This window comes from Canis lupus, chromosome 32 (assembly GCF_003254725.2).
Source record: "Canis lupus dingo isolate Sandy chromosome 32, ASM325472v2, whole genome shotgun sequence".
NCBI lineage: Eukaryota > Metazoa > Chordata > Mammalia > Carnivora > Canidae > Canis > Canis lupus.
The window spans coordinates 11,512,870-11,533,023 of NC_064274.1; the positions used below are offsets into that span (position 1 = coordinate 11,512,870).

At 38.5% G+C, this 20,154-nt stretch overlaps 1 protein-coding gene across 7 annotated transcripts in view; it reads right to left on the reverse strand.

Annotated features, from left to right (window-relative positions):
* The window catches only part of ABCG2 (ATP binding cassette subfamily G member 2 (Junior blood group)), an 82,376-nt gene that overhangs the window by 56,067 nt on the left and 6,155 nt on the right, over positions 1–20,154 (reverse strand). Inside the window, exon 2 of one of the 7 annotated variants that reach the window (XM_049104815.1) lies at positions 17,663–17,697. The exons of the other annotated variants lie outside the window; for them this stretch is intronic. Within the exon in view, the coding sequence (XP_048960772.1) occupies positions 17,663–17,697 (35 nt within the window). The remainder of the gene's footprint in view (positions 1–17,662; positions 17,698–20,154) is intronic. 7 annotated transcript variants of the gene reach the window in all.

Genomic DNA, 20,154 nt, shown 5'->3' on the forward strand with positions numbered 1-20,154 from the left:
AACAAAATCTAAAAGCATCATAAGTAATAAAGATCAGAGCAGAAATAAATGATATAGAAACTAAAAAGACCCCAACAGAACAGATCAATGAAACTGTTGTTGGAGCTGGTTGTTGGAAAAAATTAACGAAACTGATAAACTCATAGACTTATTAATAGAAAAAAAGAAAGGATCCAAACAAGTAAAGTCACAAACGAGGGAGGAAAAATAACAACCAACACCACAGAAATACAAGCATTATAAGAGAATATAATGAAGAACTATATGTCAACAAATCAGACTACCTAGAAACATATAAATTCCTACAAATTCCTAGAAACATATAAACTACCAAATCTGAAACAGAAAGAGATAGAAAATTTAAACAGACCCATAACAGCAAAGAAAAAATGGAATCAGTAAAACAAAAAATAAAAAATCCTCCCAAGAAACAAAAGTCCAGGACCAGGCTTCAGAGGTGAATTCCACCAAACATTTAAAGAGTTAATATCTGTTCTCAAACAAGTCCAAAGAGTAGAACAGGAATTCATTCATTCTATGAGGCATAACCCTGGTGCCAAAACCAGATAAAGACACCACCATAAAAAGAGAACTACAAACCAATTTCCCTGATGAACACAGATCCAGAAATCCTCTAAAAAAGACGAGCAAACCAACTAGTAAATTCAACAATATATCAAAAAAAAAAAAAAAATTTTTCACCATAATCAAGTAGGATTTATTCCTGGGTTGTCAGGGTGCTTCAATATTTGCTAATCAATTAATATGACACGTCACATCAATAAGAGAAAGGATAAGAACTATATGATCCTTTCAATAGATGTAGAAAAAACATCTGACAAAGTACAACACTAATGCATGATAAAAACCCTCAACAAAGTAGGTTTGGAAGGAACATCCCTCAACATAATAAATAAAGGCTTTATATGAAAAACCCACAGCTAACATCATACTCAATGGAGAAAAATTGAAAATTTTTTCCCCTAAAGTCATGAACAAGATAAGGATGTCCACTCTCACCACTTTCATTCAATATAGTACTGGAAATGCTAGCCACCGCAATCAGACAGCAAAAAGAAATAAAAGGCATCCAAATCAGCAAGGAAGAAGTTAAACTTTCACTATTTGCAGAAGACATGATACTATATATATAGAAAACCTGACAGACTCCACCCAAAAATTTTAAGAACTGATACACAAATCCAGTAAAGTCACAGGATACAAAGCCAATGTACAGAAATATGCTGCATTTCTATACACCAATAATGAAGCAGCAGAAAGAAAAATTAAGAAAATAATTCTATTTATAGTTGCACCAAAAATACGATACCTAGGAATAAACCGAGCCAAAGAGATGAAAGATATGTACTATGAAAACTATAAAACACTGATGAAAAAAATTGAAGATGACACAAAGAAACGGAAAGACATTCCATGCTCATGAGTTGGAAGAACAAATATTGTTAGAATGTCTACATTACCTAAAGCACTCTACACATTTACTGCAATCCCTACCAATATACCAACAGCATTTTTCACATTGTTTAGAACAAACAATTCTAAAATGCATGCGGAACCACAAAAGATCCTGAATAACCCAAACAATCTTGAAAAAGAAAAGCAAAGCTGGAGGCATCACAATTTGGACTTCAAGCTGTATTACAAAGCTGTGGTAATCAAAACAGTATGATACTGGCACAAAAATAAGACACGTAGATAAAAATTGAATAAAAAAACCTAGAAATGAACCCACAACTATATGGTTAATTAATCTTCAACAAAGCAGGAAAGAATATCAAATGGCAAAAAAAGTATTCCCTTCAACTAATGGTGCTGGGGAAACTGAATAGCTACACACAAAAGAATGAAACTGGACCATTTTCTTATACCATACACAAAAATAAATCCAAAATGGATGAAAGCCCTAAATGTGAGACCTGAAACCATATAAATCCTAGAGAACACAGAGGACAGCACAGGCTTTGACATCAGCCCTAGCAACCCTTTTCTAGATATATCTCCTGAGGCAAGGGAAACACCAGCAAAAATGAACTATTGGGAACTATTAAACTATTAAAAAGCTTCTGCACAGCAAAGCTCTGCAGATAAAAATCAACAAAACTAAAACGCAACCCTACAGAATGAGCGAAGATATCTGCAAATGACATATCGGATAAAGGGTCGGTATCCAAAATATATAAAGAATTGATACAACTCAACACCCATAAACAATTAAGGCAACTAAAAAATAGGCAGAAGTCAGGAACAGAGATTTTTCCAATGAAGAAAACAATGATGGTGAACAGACACATGATAGGATATTCATCATCACTTACCATCAAGGAAATGCAAATCAAAAGTACAATTCAATATCACCTCATACCTGTTAGAATGGTTAAAATCAACAACACAAGAAACAACAGGTTTCCATGAGAACATGGAGAAAGGGAAACCCTCTAGTACTGTTGGTGGGAATGCAAACCGGTGCAGCCACTCTGGAAAACAGCATGGAGGTTCCTCAAAAAGCTAAAAATAGAACTACCTTATCATCCAGTAATCACACTACTGGGTATTTACTTAAAAATACAAAAACACTCATTCAACTGAACACATGCACCCCTATGTTTATAGCAGCATCATTTAACAATAGCCAAAATATAGAAGCAGTCCTAGTGTCCATTGATTTATGAATGGATAAAGAAGTTGTATGTGTACAATGGAGTATTATTCAGCAATAAAAAATGAAATCTTCCATTTGCAATAACATGAATAGAACTAGAGAGTATTACATTAAACAAAATTGTCAGTCAGAGGGATCCCTGGGTGGCGCAGCGGTTCGGCGCCTGCCTTTGGCCCAGGGCACGATCCTGGAGACCCGGGATCGAGTCCCACGGCGAGCTCCCGGTGCATGGAGCCTGCTTCTCCCTCTGCCTGCGTCTCTGCCCCTCTCTCTCTCTCTCTGTGACTATCATAAATAAAAATAAATTAAAAAATTAAAAAAAAAATTGTCAGTCAGAGAAAGACAAATCTATGATTTCATTCATATGTAGAATTTAAGAAAAAAAACAAATGAGCAAAGGGAAAAAAATAAGAAAGACAAATCAAGAAATAGACTCCTGGGCAACTGGGTGGCATAGTCTGTTAAATATTGGACTCAGTTTCAGCTCAGGTCCTGATCTCATGGCTGGTGAAACTGAGCCCTCCACCCCCAGCATCAGGCTCCACATTCATCAGCAGTCTGCTTGGATATTCTCTCCCTCTGCCCCTTCTCCTGCTGGAAGGAAGGGAGGAAAGGAGGAAGGGAGGGAGGGAGGGAGGGAGGGAGGGAGGGAGGAAGGAAGGAAGGGAGAAAGGAAGGAAGGAGGGAGGGAGGGAGGGAGGGAGGGAGGGAGGGAGGGAGAGAGGGAGGGAGGGAGGAAGATGGCTGGGACTCCTAGCTGGCTCAGTTAGTGAAGTGTGCAACTCTTGATCTCAGAGTTGTGAACTGGAGCCCTACACTGGGTGTAGAAATTACTTAAAAATAAAATCTTAAAAAAAAGAATAAAGAAAAGAAACAGACTCTTAATTATAGAGAACAAATTCATGGTTACCAGAGGGAAAGAGGCCAGGGGAAGGGGTTAAATAGGTGATTGGGATTAAGGAGTGCACTTGTCATGATGAGCTCCAGGTGTTATGAGGAAGTGCTGAATTACTATATTGTACACCTGAAACTAATAATACTGGAATTCTTATTAATTAATTACTAATTGGAATTGATAACTAATTGGAATTGAAATAAAATGGAAAAAAGTGGTATAAAATGAAAATTAGGTTTTTCTCTCTGTTAAAAAAGACAAGGTTTTCTTAGATTGTTGGTCTGCTCTTGATAAGAAATTACAAAGTGTTTTTCTTTATCTGACCAATAAAACAAAGTTTCTGGGGGATCCCTGGGTGGCTCTGTGGTTTAGTGCCTGCCTTTGGCCTAGAGCACGATCCTGGAGTCCCAGGATCGAGTCCCACGTCGGGCTCCTGGCATGGAGCCTGCTTCTCTCTCTATGTCTATCGTGAATAAATAAATAAATCTTAAAAAAAAAAAAAGTTTCCACATTTGTTTTTATCAGGTATTTAATTACATTAGCACCTGCCTTTGGCCCAGTGCATGATCCCGGAGTCCCGGGATCCAGTCCCGCATCGGGCTCCCTACAAGGGGTCTGCTTCTCCCTCCGCCTGTGTCTCTGCTTCTCTCTCTCTCTCTCTCTCTCTCTCTCTCTCTCGTGAATAAATAAATAAAGAAAGAAAACTAAAACTTGTCAATATTAAAGAAGCTGAGGTTTGCTAAGAACTATATAACTTTCTATAGACTCTCTCATTACCACTTTGGTAAATAGATCATTAAGTTTTAAGTTTTACAATGATCTGTAAATCTGAGGCATGTGCTTTAAAATTTTTTGATATTTTTAACAAACTTCCTTAAATTTTGAATTCTAAATAAAGATTTTTTTTGACTGATTAGGCTTGTTTATTTGGTATGTCAGGTTACATGGGAAACATTGTCAAACAAATATGATAAACCTTCTTAGGTTATATTACGTGGGTAAATGCTATGTAATGTTCCAAAAATTATTAAAAAGGGATCCCTGGGTGGCGCAGCGGTTTGGCGCCTGCCTTTGGCCCAGGGCACGATCCTGGAGACCCGGGATCGAATCCCACGTCGGGCTCCCGGTGCATGGAGCCTGCTTCTCCCTCTGCCTGTGTCTCTGCCTCTCTCTCTCTCTCTGTGACTATCATGAATAAATAAATAAAATCTTTAAAAAAAAAATTATTAAAAATTCCTGAAGTTTTAATATGCCTAAAGTTTTAAGTCATCACTTAAAATTTTAATTATTGAAATGTTAAAGTGTTGTATATCACAGAAATAACCAGATTTCCTTGTTAACCGTATTATAATGAACTCTCATCAGATGTTTAACCAGGTCCATTTGAGTCTTTTGTCATTTACAATTATTATTCTGATGCTCTTGCAAAAGCATTTCAACTTCAAGGAGATTCACAAAAAGGACTTTTGACAATTACAGGTTTCTGATACCCTTAAGATCACAAAACTAAACTAAGAATCTCTAGCTCTAACAAAGAAACTACACTCAAAAAAACAAAAATAACAATGGGACTAAATGAATTAAGAAAAAATAATTAGTTTTCACAACTCTGATTTAAAACTGCTGGCTCTGCCCTTCCAGATTTAAGGAAACTTCTTCTCTTAACATACCTATGATTTACAAAAATATAATAAAATATTATTTTGTGAACATATTAAAACATTTATCTTTTCTCCCTACCTGAATCCTCCAGAATATAGAAACTTTCAGTGATTGTTCTTGTTTTTGTGGCATTTATAATTATTTAAATAAGATCAATAAGATTCTATTCTCCATGTTACTGGAAACACTGGTTATGATACCAAGGCTTTGACTGGAATGTCATATTTGAGAGACCTACATAGACTCAGATATGACCAGACAACTTTAAGGAAGCATGGTTGACTATATGAAACCAATACACCCCCTTTGGAGATGTCGGCCTGATACCTTGCTTACAGAGTTCCCAGCAGCCTTACCAGGTGAGTAAACAATGTCACTTCCTGACAGTTGCAGGAAACCTAGGATATTTGGAGGACCTCAAGAAGAGAGGAATTTACTCAAATCTACAGATACTGCACTACAATCTGATGGCATACATTTGATTTGGCTCTTGATCTTAATAAGTATTAAAGGCTCAACCTGAAATTCCTTATAAAAGTTCCAAAAAAGTAGATTTTAAAAGAACCTATTTGCTCAATTACCGTTCTTGCTGTACTTACGTAAATCATTAAGCCACGTTTGTTAAAACTGGACTTACTTTACAAACAAATTGGTCACTTTGGCTATCTCTGGATAGGAATGAAAGTCACTTTAGAGTGAAAATTACATTTTAATAATACACTTTTGTGTATTGAATTCTAAATAAAGAATTAGATTTAGTTCTAATTAATTATCTCTGAGCATTTGTTGTTTGCTTGTAAAACTGGGCTGGATCCTGAATTCTTCTGGTTTCCTCAAATATCTGGCAATGACTCTCTAAGGCTTCTAATCCTCTCCCATTCTCTCATCTTAAAATCATTAAGAATGAAAGCTGCCCTTTATCTAGAAGCCCTGCAAAGGCTAGACAACTTGAGATAAACTTTAGAGAAATTGCCATATTTACATAGTAGACTATATACACTAGAACATCTAAACAATCTCAGTGCCTGTTGCTCTGTGGGCCACTCAGAAGGATCACCAGAGACATGCTCACAATAAAGCAAAAAAAACCATCAGATTGCTGCTGCCGGCTCTCTTTCTATTTGAGCCCCACGTCTAGAAATCTCACTGGCAGCACTCAGGACCCAGATACTGGGTTTATAATTTGTTCCAACCATTAACGGGTTTTTCTTTGGTTTCCAAAGAAATGTCTCTTAGTAATTTACCTGATTGCTTGCCGAACAAGGCAGAATTTATACGACAGCTAATACCACTTGCCACACCCATATTACCTCCTCCTGGGAAATAAGAACCCATATAAATAAAATCAAACACTGAGCCACTTGGCTACAACAGGTTCTTGACCACCACACCCCTCTTCTTTTTTTTCAAGGTGGCCAGGACTAGTTACTGATATGCTCTTGGATACCCATTGGTATCAGATCAATTTTAGAGGGAATGAAAATATTGGGTTTAACTACATTGTTACTATTGCTCGGAACATACTTCAGAATAAAGTTAATGATCGTATATAGTGCCAAACGATGGAGGAAAAGATCCAAGTTCTCAGATGAGCAACTACCTCTGATACCCCCTCCATTAAAACAAGGGACCAAAAATTATGTCCTACACCATGTCAAATCCTTTTATTCAAAAGCCCCACTGTGCCTTACATCAGCTTGAAGCAGTTACAGAAGACAGACTTCTGCCCGTGTTCCACAAAAATGGAATAGAAGATTGACAAAGGAGAATTATAACAGAGAAAACCTTAGCCTGTTGCTTCTATTTCCCTTGTGGCTGTGACCTATAGGTCAAAACAAAACAACAGAAAAACTTCTTAACTCTGCACATAGGCATATTACAGCTAAGATTTACAAAAACTGCTCTTTATCCAAAAGCTACTTCACCTGAGGAGATAAAGAAGTACCCAGACAGTTCATCATCCCAATTCAAGGCTGAGAAATGACCCTAAGGATGCCTGGGTGGCTCAGCAGTTGAGTGTCTGCCTTTGGCCCAGAGCGTGATGCTGGAATCCAGGGATCGAGTCCCACATCGGGCTCTCTACATGAAGCCTGCTTGTGTCTCTGCCTCTCTCTCTCTGTGTCTCTCATGAATAAATAAATAAAATCTTTAAAAGTTTAAAAAATAAAAAACTTAAATTAAAAAAAGAGAAATGACCGTAATTCAGAGAAGAATTGAAACTGTGCCCCACAGTGTTAATGAAGTTAAAACCAGCAGAAAGTTTAAAGCTTGTTTTTCAGAGAACTGTTTCCCCCTCATCAGCTATTGTGTCTTTTCAGACCCCACTAACAAACTTACTAGCTATTTCTGCAAAACCCTGGACTCAAGGTCAGCCAATATGGTTCCTGCCTAGGAACAGCAAAGCCCTGCATTCCACACCTGAGCCAATGAGCCCATCCAGGCTATACCAGCTCTTGGAGCATATGCATAGCCCTAAGATAACCTCCTGGTCAGGGACAGAATTTTCTCTCGTTCTGATGTTTGATGTTAATTCCCCCTCCCCAAAGTAAACATGGGAACATATGTTTGCTTGATGCACGTGTTCCTGCTTTCCTCATAAATAATCATAAATTTCCCCTTCCTTTCATCAAGATGTATATAGAGGATTCTTTGGGGTTTTCTCCTATCCATGTCTACTTCAATGTCACATTGATTCCTTCAAATTGTACTTAATGGAATTCTTTTACTGTCCATGTATCTTTGTCATAAATGCTATTACCAAATGCAAAACCAGACAACCTAAGCCAAGCACACATACTATGTTTATTTGCCAAATGGACTGAATAGAGAACAAAATATAAATTTTAAGCTTCCCACCACTTACATTACAATAAGTTCCCTGCAATAAGAAACCCTAGGTAAAAAAATAATATATAAAATTTATATATATTCATACCTAGCAACGAGGGACTTAAGGGACCCAGGGCAGACAAGCCAGTCACCCTGACACCAAGGGACATAAAAACATAAAGTTGATCATCATTGCTTCCTGAGGAAAGATTATTGATCAAAAGGAAATGTCGGGCACCTGGCTGGCTTAGCCAGGAGACCATATGACTCTAAATCTCAAGGTCATGAGCTCAAGCCCCACACTGGATGTAGAGCTTACTCAAAAAAAAGGTTGTTGTTTCTGGTTTTTTTTAAAGGGGGAAATGATATAGGAAATTTTCACCTTTTAACTTTTGTGGGTCCCTGCTCTTAAGCTTCCAGGAAGTTATACTTCAACATTTCCCACTAAGGTCAAAATAGCTCAGCAAAACCTCAAAGCATAATCCCTATTGCTGCCTAGAGTCCACACTGCATATCTGCTTCATTCAAAAAATAACCAAAAGGAGTATTCCAAACAAAGATAAGAAAAACAAATAAACCTCCCTGATTCCCTTAAGATTAAAGTCCCACAGCCTTACATATGCTAAAATCATAAGATAAAATCTATAACATTCAGGAATGTCCTTCATCACTATGATTTGTTCCCCTTTATGTAAAAGACATATACAACCCTGCACCAAATGTTCCTTCACCAAAGTACTCTCTTCTTTGTGAAGATTTTGTATCCAGGCAGCTGTTCTAACTTGGGCTTGAATAAAATTCTTTTCCTTTCTCTTTGAAATTTTCTTTTTATAGTCTCAAGTTTTTACTTAAAGTCCAGTTAGTTAATATACAGGGTAATACTACTTTCAGGAGTAGAATATAGTGATTCATCACTTGCTTACAACACCCAGTCCTCATCACAAGTGCCCTCCGTGATAACCCAACACCGATTTAACCCATCCTTCCACCCACTTCTCCTCTAGAATCTCTCAGTTTGTTCTCTATACTTGAGTCTGTTTCTTGGTTTGCCTCTCTTTTTTCCCCTATGTTCATCTGTTTTGTTTCTTAAATTCCACATGAGTGAAATTATATGGTATTTGTCTTTCTCTGACTGACCTACTTCGCTTAGCATAATACACTCCATCCACACTGTTGCAAATGGCAAGATTTCATTATTTTTGATAGCTGAGTAATATTCCATTATATATTTATTGACAATGCTGCTATAAACATCGAGGGTACATGTACCCCATCAGATCTGTACTTCTGTACCCTTTGGGTAAATACCTAGTAGTACAATTGCTGGATCATAAGGTAGTTCTATTTTTAAGTTTTTGAGGAACCTCCATACTGATCTCCAGAGTGGCTACACCAGTTTGCATTCCCACCAACAGTGTAAAAACAGTTTCCCTTTCTCTGTATCCTCACCAACATCTGCTATTTCCTGAGTTGTTAATTTTAGCCACTCTGACAGGTGTGAGGTAGTATCTCGTCATGATTTTGATTTGTATTTCCCTGATGATAGGCCATGTTGAGCATCTTTTCATGTGTCTCTTAGCCATCTGTATGTCTTCTTTAGAAAAATGATTGATTATTCATGTCTTCCACCCATTTTCTTTTTTTTTTAAGATTCTATTTATTTATTCATGAGAGACACACAGAGAGAAAAAGAGAGAGAGAGAGGCAGAGACAGAGGCAGAGGGAGAAGCAGGCCCCATGCAGGGAGCCCGACGTGAGACTCGATCCCGGGTCTCCAGGATCATGACCTGGGCTGAAGGTGGAACTAAACCACTGAGCCACTTGGGCTGCCCTTCCACCCATTTTCTAACTGGATTATTTGTTCTTTGGGCGTTGAGCTGGGTGTTGATAAGTTCTTTATTATTTTGGATACTAATCCTTTATTAGATTTACTGTTATTTGCAAATATATGCTCCCATTCCAAAAGTTGCTTTTAGTTTTGTTGACTATTTCCTTCACTATGCAGAAGCTTTTATTTTGATGTAGTTCCAATAGTTTATTTTTGCTTGTGTTTCCCTTGCCTCAGGAGACATATCTAGCAAGAAGTTGGTATGGTCAATGCAAAGAAGTTACCACCTGTGTCCTCTAGGATTTTGAGTTTCCTGTCTCACATTTAGGTCTTCCATCCATTTTGAATTTATTTTTGTGTATGGTGTAAGAAAGTGGTCCAGTTTCATTCTTTTGCATGTAGCTGTCCAGTTTCCCCAACAACATTAGTTGAAGAGACTGCCTTTTTGCCATTGGATATTCTTTCCTGCTTTGTCAAAGATTAATTAACCATATAGTTATGGGTCCATTTCTGGGTTTTCTATTCTGTTCTGTTGATCTCTGTTTTTGTACCAGTACCATACTTTTTGATTACTATCACCTTGCAATATAACTGAAAGTCCGGAATTGTGATGCCTCCAGCTTTGCTTTTCTTTTTCAAGGTTGCTTGAGCTATAGGGGGTCTTTTGTAGTTCCATACACATTTTAGGAGTGTTTGTTCTAGCTCTGTGAAAAACGCTGTTGGTACTTTGATAGGGATTGCAGTAAATGTGTAGATTGCTTTGGGTAATATAGACATTTTAATGATATTCCTTCTTCCAATCTATGAGCACAGAATGTTTTTCCATTTCTTTGTGTCATCTTCAATTTCTTTCATAAGTGTTCTATAGTATTCAAAGCATAAGATCTTTTACCTCTTTGGTTAAGTTTTTAGTGCAATTGTAAATGGGATGGATTCCTTGATTTCTCTTTCTGCTGTTTCATTATAGGTGTATAGAAATGCAACAGATTTCTGTACATTGATTTTGTATCCTGTGACTTTACTGAATTCATACACCAGTTCTACCAATTTTTTGGTGGTCTTGGGTTTCCCATAGGCAGTATGCTGTCTGCAAATGTGAAAGTGACTTCTTCCTTGCTGATTTGGATGCCTTTTATAACTTCTTGTTGTTGGATTCCTAAAGCTAGGATTTTCAGTACCATGTTAAATAACAGTGGTGAGAGTGGACATCCCTGTCTTATTCCTGGCCATAGAAGAAAAGCATCATTTTTTTTCATACTGAGGATTATATTAGCTGTGTATTTTTCATAATGGCCTTTAATGTTGAGGTCTGTTCCCTCTATCCCTACTTTGTTAAGGGTTTTTATCAAGAAAGGATGCTGTACTTTGTCAAATGCTTTTTCTGCATCAATTGAGAGGATGATATGATTCTTATTCTATTATTAATGTGGTATATCAGGTTGATTGATTTGCAAATACTGAACCACTGTTGCAACCCAGGAATAAATTCCACTTGATCATGGGGAATGATTCTTTTAGTGTACTGTTGGATTCCATTTGCTGGTTTTTTGTTGAAAATTTTTGCATCCATGTTCATCGGAGATATTGGCTTATTGTTTTCTTTTCTAGCAGAAAAACTAGATTTTAAACCAAAGGCTGTAACAAGAGACGAAGAAGGGCATTATATCATAATAGAGGGATCTATCTAACAAGAAGATCTAACAATTGTAAAATTTATGTGCCCAACTTGGGGGCACCCAAATATATAAAACAATAAGTTACAAACATAAAGGAACTCAATGATAACAATACAATAATAGTAGGGGAATTGAACACCCCATTTACATCAATGGACAGATAATCTAAGCAGAAAATCAACAAGGAAACAGTGGCTTTGAATGACACATTGGACCAGATGGGCTTAACAGATATATTCAAACATTTTATCCTAAAGCAGCACAATAAACATTCTTTTCAAGTCCACATGGAATATTCTCCAGAATAGATTACATAGTAGGTCATAAAACAGGACTCAACAAGTACAAAAAGACAGATCATACCAAACATATTTTCCACAGTGCTATGAAACTTGAAGTCAACCACCAAGAAAAAATTTGGAAGTACCACAAATCCATTGAAGAAGCTAAAGAACATCCAACTGAAGAATGAATGGATCAAAGAAAATTTTAAAAAGAAAAAAGTACATGGAAACAAATGAAAATGAAAACATGACAGTCCAAAACTTTTGCCATGAGCAGCCTGGGTGGTTCAGTGGTTTAGCACCTGCCTTCGGCCCAGGGCCTGGTCCTGGAGACCCAGGATCAAGTCCCGCATCGGGCACCCTGCATAGAGCCTGCTTCTCCCTCTGCCTGTGTCTCTGCCTCTCTCTCTGTGTGTGTCTCTCATAAATAAATAAATAAAATCTTTTTAAAAAAGCAAAAACAAAACCTTTGCCATGTTGCAAAAGCAGTTATAAAAAGGAAGCATATGGGAAATATACAGCAACACAGGCTTACTTTAAGAAGCAAGAAAAACCTCAAATACACAACCTAACCTTACACCTAACAGAGTTAGAAAAAGAATAAATGCAGTAAACTCCATTTACTCATTCTATAAGGCTAGCATTACCCTGATTCCAAAACCAGACAAAAACTCTCCTTAAAATTTCTATAAAGGTCTGTTAATTTTGTGTCAACACCTGTCAGGGCTACGAAGATGAAATTTGGAATTGCAAGTTATCAATTGGAAACTTCAAGCTTTTGTGGTCCCAGAGGTCTATGCCCTGAGAATATAGGCAACCCAGAAACAGATCAACTTCTACTCAAACAAAAGTGATCCATTCATACTTGATTTGTGTGCAATAAAGTTAAATTCACTCTAAAGGATATCATCATCCAAAAATTTTTTTTCAAAGATTTCATTTATTTATTCATGAGAGACACACACACGAGAGAGGGGGTAGAGACAAAGGCAGAGGGAGAAGCAGGCTCCATGGAGGGAGCCTGATGTGGGACTCGATCCCAGGACTCCAGGATCAGGGCCTGGGACGAAGGCAGGCACTTAACTGCTGAGCCACCCAGGGATCCCCCATCCAAAATTTTTTTTAATATTTTATTTATTTATTCATGAGAGACACAGGCAGAGGGAGAAGCAGGCTCCCTATGGGGAGCCCAATGTGGGTCTTGATCCCAGGACCCTGGGATCACTCACTGAGCTGAAGGCAGGCGCTCAACCACTGAGACACCCAGGCATCCCAGAATCCAAATTTTCAATTTACCAGACATGCCAGAAAATAGGACCTAATGCTTCAAAAGTAACAAAATAGAAATAGACCCACAGGTAATGCTAACTAAAGTCACCAGATGCTGACATTAAAATAACTGAGTAACATGCTTAAGAAAATGAGTGAAAAGATAATCACCAAAGAACCAGAATCTATATTTAATACAAAACAAAAATCAATAGATGAGTTTAACAGCAGTTTAGACACAAACACAGATTAGAAAACAGAATTGGTGGAATTGGTAGACTGGAATGCAGAAAACATCCAGTAGACCAACTCTTGGTTTCACCTTAGGTCATGATCTCAGGGTCATGAGATCAAGCCCCCCTTTTAGCCAGCTAGAAAAATCCTTTCAAACATGACTGAGGGAGCTTTAAATAATGAGATTCTTTTCCCCTTTCCAGCTGTCCCCATTCTGGAGGTCTACCAATGTCACCTTTCCTCTCTTTCTGTTTTCTAACAAGTGAAACCACATTTTTACTTTTTTGAAATGTTTGAAGTCTTCTGCCGTAGATGCTGGCATATCTCTTATAAGAATGATAACCTGCATTTAAAATGCCTTTCTTCTCTATTTTACTCTTCACCATACTCATAATCTGAGAGTCTACTATAAAAGGAGTGCATAATACAATGAAACTGCATATAGATAAGAAAAGTACACAGGTTAATTCTAAAGTCCTCAGCTGGACACCTGCCACAGTTATAACTATTACTCATGCTGGGAGAAACTAGGGTAGTCTCAGACCAAAAATTCAGTGCTTTCCTCTTATATTCTTTCCCTAAGCCCTAACAGTAGTAAATGGAGAGCTTCAACACTGCCTCACGGTCACAGGACACTGCTGTGCAAGTATGTACCTCCTTCAACTATTTATTATAATGCCAAGAGATTACAATCCTGACAAGAAGTTAGGAGTCTCAAGTCACTGTCAGGTGATTATTATAAAACTTATGAATGGACAGAAAAAAGAAGCAGGAAGAGTACTGAGCTTTGTTAGAAAGGGAACTTAAGGGCAGCCCTGGTGGCTCAGCGGTTTAGCGCTGCCTTCGGCCCAGGGTGTGATCCTGGAGACCCGGGATCGAGTCCCACGTCAGGCTCCTAGCATGGAGCCTGCTTCTCCCTCTGCCTGTGTCTCTGCCTCTCTCTCTCTCCCTCTCTGTGTCTCTCATGAATAAATAAATAAAATCTTTAAAAAAGAAAGGGAACTTAAAATCTGAATTTTAACTTCCATAAATTCTCTCTTGCATTTCAAAAGTCCTCTATAAACCAGAGGGTTTTCATGTTATCTATGATTTCCCAGATCTACCTTGAAACATCTAACATTGACACTATATTCAGGTCCAAAGGCTGCTCAGTAATCAGCTGGAGTCAGACGGATGAAGTCTCAGGACAAGGGAACAGTCCCAGTCTGGCACCCTAGGCCCCCACAGCTCTGCAGCAGAACAATCTGGGACATGGTGTGAAGGACAAGGTCAGCCAGACACAGCGGCAGAGACCCCATCTCTAGGGGGAAGGGGGAAGGTATGCACAATCAGTAAGAAGCCACTGAGGCCTTTTAAGCAGGACTTCTGATCTTAAGTATGTTTTTAAATGACCACTCTGGCAGCTGTATGGCAAATGCAGCAGCAAGGGCCAGGTGCAAGAAACCAGGTGAGACATGCTTGGACAAGGGGATGAGCCTGGGTAATGAGAAGAGGGGACATCAAAACTCAAGGACTCAGTTTCAACATGGTAAGTTTTAGATGCCTGTAAGACATCAGAGAAAGAGAGAGATTTGGTTAAAAACTGAGAACCATAAACAAGACTCTTGTGGATGACAAACCACCCCACCCTCTTGGGGTCTTCCTCATGCAATAATGTATGGCTTTTTTATTTTTTTTTACAAAACGCTACAGACCCACATTTGATTGAGCATCCATGGGTGTGTAAACAGTTTTCCAAGAGGCACTGATGGATTTGAACCCTCATATGCAATTGTAAAGTTTACTGCAGTTAAAGTTGGCAGCTGCAGTGAGTTTCAAAATCCAAATAGAGAGTCTTTGTCCTTGGCCTCCTCAGCCCCTTGACCTTCTCTCCCCTAATGATCTCCCTACTCTCTCAGTCCTGCATACACCCAACATCAGCATTGTACTTAAAGACACTGTCTTCTCACCCACCTGTCGCTCTCATCTTATATCCATCTCGTATCTCCTTCCAGCCCCCTCTATTTATCATGGGACAAAACCACCAGGAGTCCCTCTGTTCTCACCTAAAATTAACCCTCTACTCCCCTTATAATTTGTTTGAAGACATTTTGCACATCACAAAGATATGATCTATACATATGTCCCCTTCACATACATTCAGCCATAGTCAAGATATAATTTAATTAAGCTACTTAACAACAACAAATTGCTACTTTCTTATTAGAGCCTAATAAATAAAAGTTCATGTGTTTATTCTGTTTGTTTTGTAAGCACTTACAGGTCATTTGAGAAAAACTAGGAACTTTTAAAAACTCTAAACCCTGACAATTTTACTTCCCATAAGAGACTAAACCTAAACTGGTAACTACAATGAAGTCCTCTACAATGTTCAAAATTGAAAGCATTATCCCTTTTGTAAACATGCACTTGGGATTTTTTTGTTTCTCCAAGAAAAGAACCAAACGGTGTTAGAGAAATGGTTGATTCCAGGGCTGAGACTTTCAACACTGGAACAGTTTGAGCAGCAAATTAAATAACAACCCATAAAATTACAAATATCCATTAATCCATACTGATACAAGTAGTTGAATAAATAAATGGGGAAGAAGAATTCTAATTAGTAAACATAGAAGAAATGAGAAAAAAAAATGCTTAATCACTACTAGAACAATATAGTACAAGGGTGCCTGGGTGGCTCAGCTGGTTAAGAGTTCGACTCTTGGTTTTAGCTAGGGTAGTGATCTCACAGCTGTGAGATAGAGCCCCGCAACCGGCTTCGCACTCAGCAGAGTCTGCTCCAGATTCTCTCTCTTCTCCTTCTGTCCCTCTCCACTCATGCTCTCTCTCTCAATAAATAAATAAAAATTTTTTTTTAAGATTTTGTTTGAGAGAGAGAGCATGAGCAGGGGAGGGGTAGACAGAGAGTTAGAAGCAGACCCCTCCCTGCCCAGAGAGCCCCATGTAGTGCTCTATCCCAGGACCCCAGGACTATAACCTGAGCTGAAGGCAGATGCTTAACCAACTGAGCCACCCAGGGGCCCCTAAATAAAGTCATTTAAAAAATAAATATAAAGAACAATCTAGTACAATGTACATCAAGTTCCACCAATGGATACTAAAATCAGTGAATAAAAGTTTAAAAGGAGAAACAGGATATTTGTACAGCCCAAGTTCCTCTCGTAAGATACCTAATTACAAAGAGAAAATTAACTTTCCCCTGAGACCCGGCAAACAACATTAACCAAGGTTTACAACACAGTAAGATATCATGTGCCTGGACATGAGGCCCTGAAATTCCTTCCAGTATTTTTTCCAAGATGCGTAACTTCAGTCTAATCATGAGAAAATATCAAAGTACAAGAGGAAAAGTCTACAAAATAACTGACCAGTATTCCTCACAAGTTCACAGACTGGATCCTGAACAGAAAAAAAGGATAGTGAAAAGCCAGTGAAATCCAAGTAAGTCTACAGTTTTGATAACAGTATTATAATTTCGTACCAATGTTAATCTATCAGTTTTGACAATTTCACTATAGTCATACAAGATGTTATGGGAACTCTCTATACCATATTTTTCTGCAACTTTTCAGGAAGCCTAAAAATTATTTCAAAACAACAAGTTAAAATCAGTAATGAAAGAACCCCAATATTTTTTCAATATTTATATTGGAAGCATAATGTCAGACTTAAAATGCCATCTTTGGGGTACCTGGGTGGCAGTCAATTGAGCGACTCTTGGTTTTAGCTCAAGTCGTGATCTCAGGGTCATGAGATCCAGCCCCGAGTTGGGCTCTGCGCTCAGCACAGAATCAGCTTGACATTCTCTCTTCTGCCACTCCTGGTTGTGCTCTCTTGCACTCTCTCTGTCTCTCAAATAAATTTTTTAAAAGATTTGTTTATTTATTTATGAGAGACACAGAGAGAGCCAAAGACACAGGCAGAGGGAGAAGCAGGCTCGCTCCATGCAGGGAGCCCGACGTGGGACTCGATCCCAGGACCCCGGGATCACGCCCTGGGCCAAAGGCAGTCACTCAACCTCTGAGCCACCCAGGCGTCCCTCAAATAAATTTTTTAGTGCCATCTGTGTTCTTGAAAACTTCATCAAGAATTCTAACCCCAGTCACATTCAGAAATGCATTCAATGCATTCTGAAAAGCATTTGTTTTGTAAAGAATAACACATCAATAACATCTTTTCTTGCTACCCCAGCATATTTATGATTAGCTAAAATTCAAAGGATATGAGAGTTAGGAGATCCTCCTAAAAAGTAAGCTTTTTAAGGGCTATCTCTACTACACTGAGAAGGAAGAGCAGGAAGCTTACCTTTGTAAACTGTTCTCCAGAAGTGATTTGCCCCTCTTCCAGAGATAGGTGGAAATAGTGGAGGGAGAAAAACATGGCAATTTGCTTTTTTGTTGAAAAATTCAAACCACTTCAATTTGCCTCTGGGTTAGGGTGGCACTCCAAGAGGCGGAAGGAATACGCCTCCCCTGGGGAGTGGGGGGAGATATGTATCTACCTATGAGGTCAGAACACAATGGGTGGCCTGTATAGCCCCGGGGAACAGAATTCCAATTTTACCCTTCCAGATAACTCGAAGAACTTAATACCAACAGCAAGACAGAGAACCAATGCTACCTGACCCTAAGTACTAACCTCCAGGCAGCTCCTGTCCAAAGAGTAATAAGATTATTTCAGTTGCAAACCCAGAGATTGGGCTAGTGATCAGCAAAGTGCAAGAAACCTCAGTCAATGGGGTTTCAGCCCTTGCCAAGATTTCATGCTACCCTTCTATAAAAACAAAATTTCTTTACTGAAATCATGATGAGGACAGTACTTTTGCTCTACTCAAGCCCACCCACCTGGATTTAAACAACCAGTACACTACTAACTTCCCATGTTAGGATTCTCTGAATGAATATTTATCTCTATAAATAAGCTAAGGGTGTGGCTCAAAAATTAGATATGCACTTTCTATAACAGTCTCTCAGTGAAGCAGAATATCTGCTTCAAAAAACTGTGGTGGGGGCTACCATGGGAAGGGGTAAGTAACTACTGGTAGGTTCTGAGGGGAGAGGAGGAGGAAATGTGATGGTTCTACAAGCTGTGCTTTAAGCAAGTGAGCTGTGGGGTATGTGAGCTCTGTCTCATAAAGCTGTGCTGGAGGGAAAAGATGAAGCCCAAACCATCAAGACACTTTATCACTGGTTCACAACCTACAGTGAACTGATATGTCAAAGGATAAACTTTAGCTTCCTTCCCAGGGAGAACTATATAACCTATACCCTACGGAGACAGTATCATTTGGGTTCTTTAACTTTCACTAAAAAAAAAAAAAATCTCAACCCTAACCTATTACTCCAGTAAGCAACACAGATTAAGCCTTCCCTCTTGATACAACCTTTAACTGCTGCAAAACTTCTACCAGCTCCTGAAAGAGAGAAGTACAGGCTATCTAAAGAACATTAAGTCTACCTAACCGTTTATAAAATCTAGATTTGTCCCTGAATAAACCCCAAACCATCAAACAGCAGCATGTGTGACAATAGGGTCTCAGCATCAACGGGTTTCTAACAACCGTCAGGGTAAAGAAAATTGCAACTAGAGCAATGCATCCTAGAAAATGCACTTCTGCAGGCACTATCTGGGTGAGCACACAGGATGCTCTCCCACTACCATTTTATAGTCTCTTCTGCATCTTTTGTAAATGTCAAGAAAGGCTTTTTCAAGGAGCTGGTACGTTTCCCCCTTCATCCTCATTGAATTCTGTGACTAATCATCCTTTTTGATTATGGCTTCCAGGATGCAACTTTAATTTGCACAGGCATCTGTCCAAGTCCATTTGAATGTGCTTCCCTCAACCTTTGGCTGTTATCTTATTTACCATTTGGAACACTTACACTCACCTCAAATGTTTCATGGACGCGTAATAAAAACAAATGCAGAAATGGACTTTGGCTGTAAGTGTATTATTTTAATACCTTCCTAATACAAAAGAATATGTTTCCTAAGGGAGCTCTTGCTGAACAAACATAACCAATACACATTGTTACTATAAATCTCTCTCTTTTTTTTTTCCCAAAAGTGCAACTAGCCTTTCTATTTCCACCATTAGGCAAGAAAATAAAACTAGGCAACATTACAGTTATTTCTGTAACTGCTAAATTCACAATCTAATTTTTCTTGGTCTTGTATTTTTCTGTATACAGATACTGTTCTAACTTCTTCACTACTATTTTTAACAAGTATTGTAATAAACTGGTTAATTTTTTGAAGTCGATCATTACATGATAGCCTGCTATCCACAAAAAAACTTAACAAAGGGGCATAACCTTTCAGCAAGCCATCCAAAGCTGTGGACAAAAATTTATGTCCTGGAGATGAGAAAAAGACATAAAATATATTAGTTAATCCCTCTTTGTTTTTAAAGTACCAATACTGGCAACCCGGGTGGCTCAGCGGTTTAGCACCACCTTTGGCCCAGGGCGTGATCCTGGAGACCCGGGGTCGAGCTCCCTGCATGGGGCCTGCTTCTCCCTCTGCCTGTGCCTCTGCCTGCCTCTCTCTCTCCTCTCTGTGTATTCTCATGAATAAATAAATAAAAATCTTTGGGGGAAAAAAAAAAAGTACCAATATTAACAAATTTCTCTCCTACCTCGAAGTAACTTCCATGCTCCATAAGTTTCTTTTTTTTTTTTTTTTTTTTTCTCCATAAGTTTCTAACCGTCCCATAACAACTTCCGTTTCATACTTTTGGAGAAAGGCAAGAGTTTCACCAACCGGTTCTTAACACACACACACACCACCAGACACAG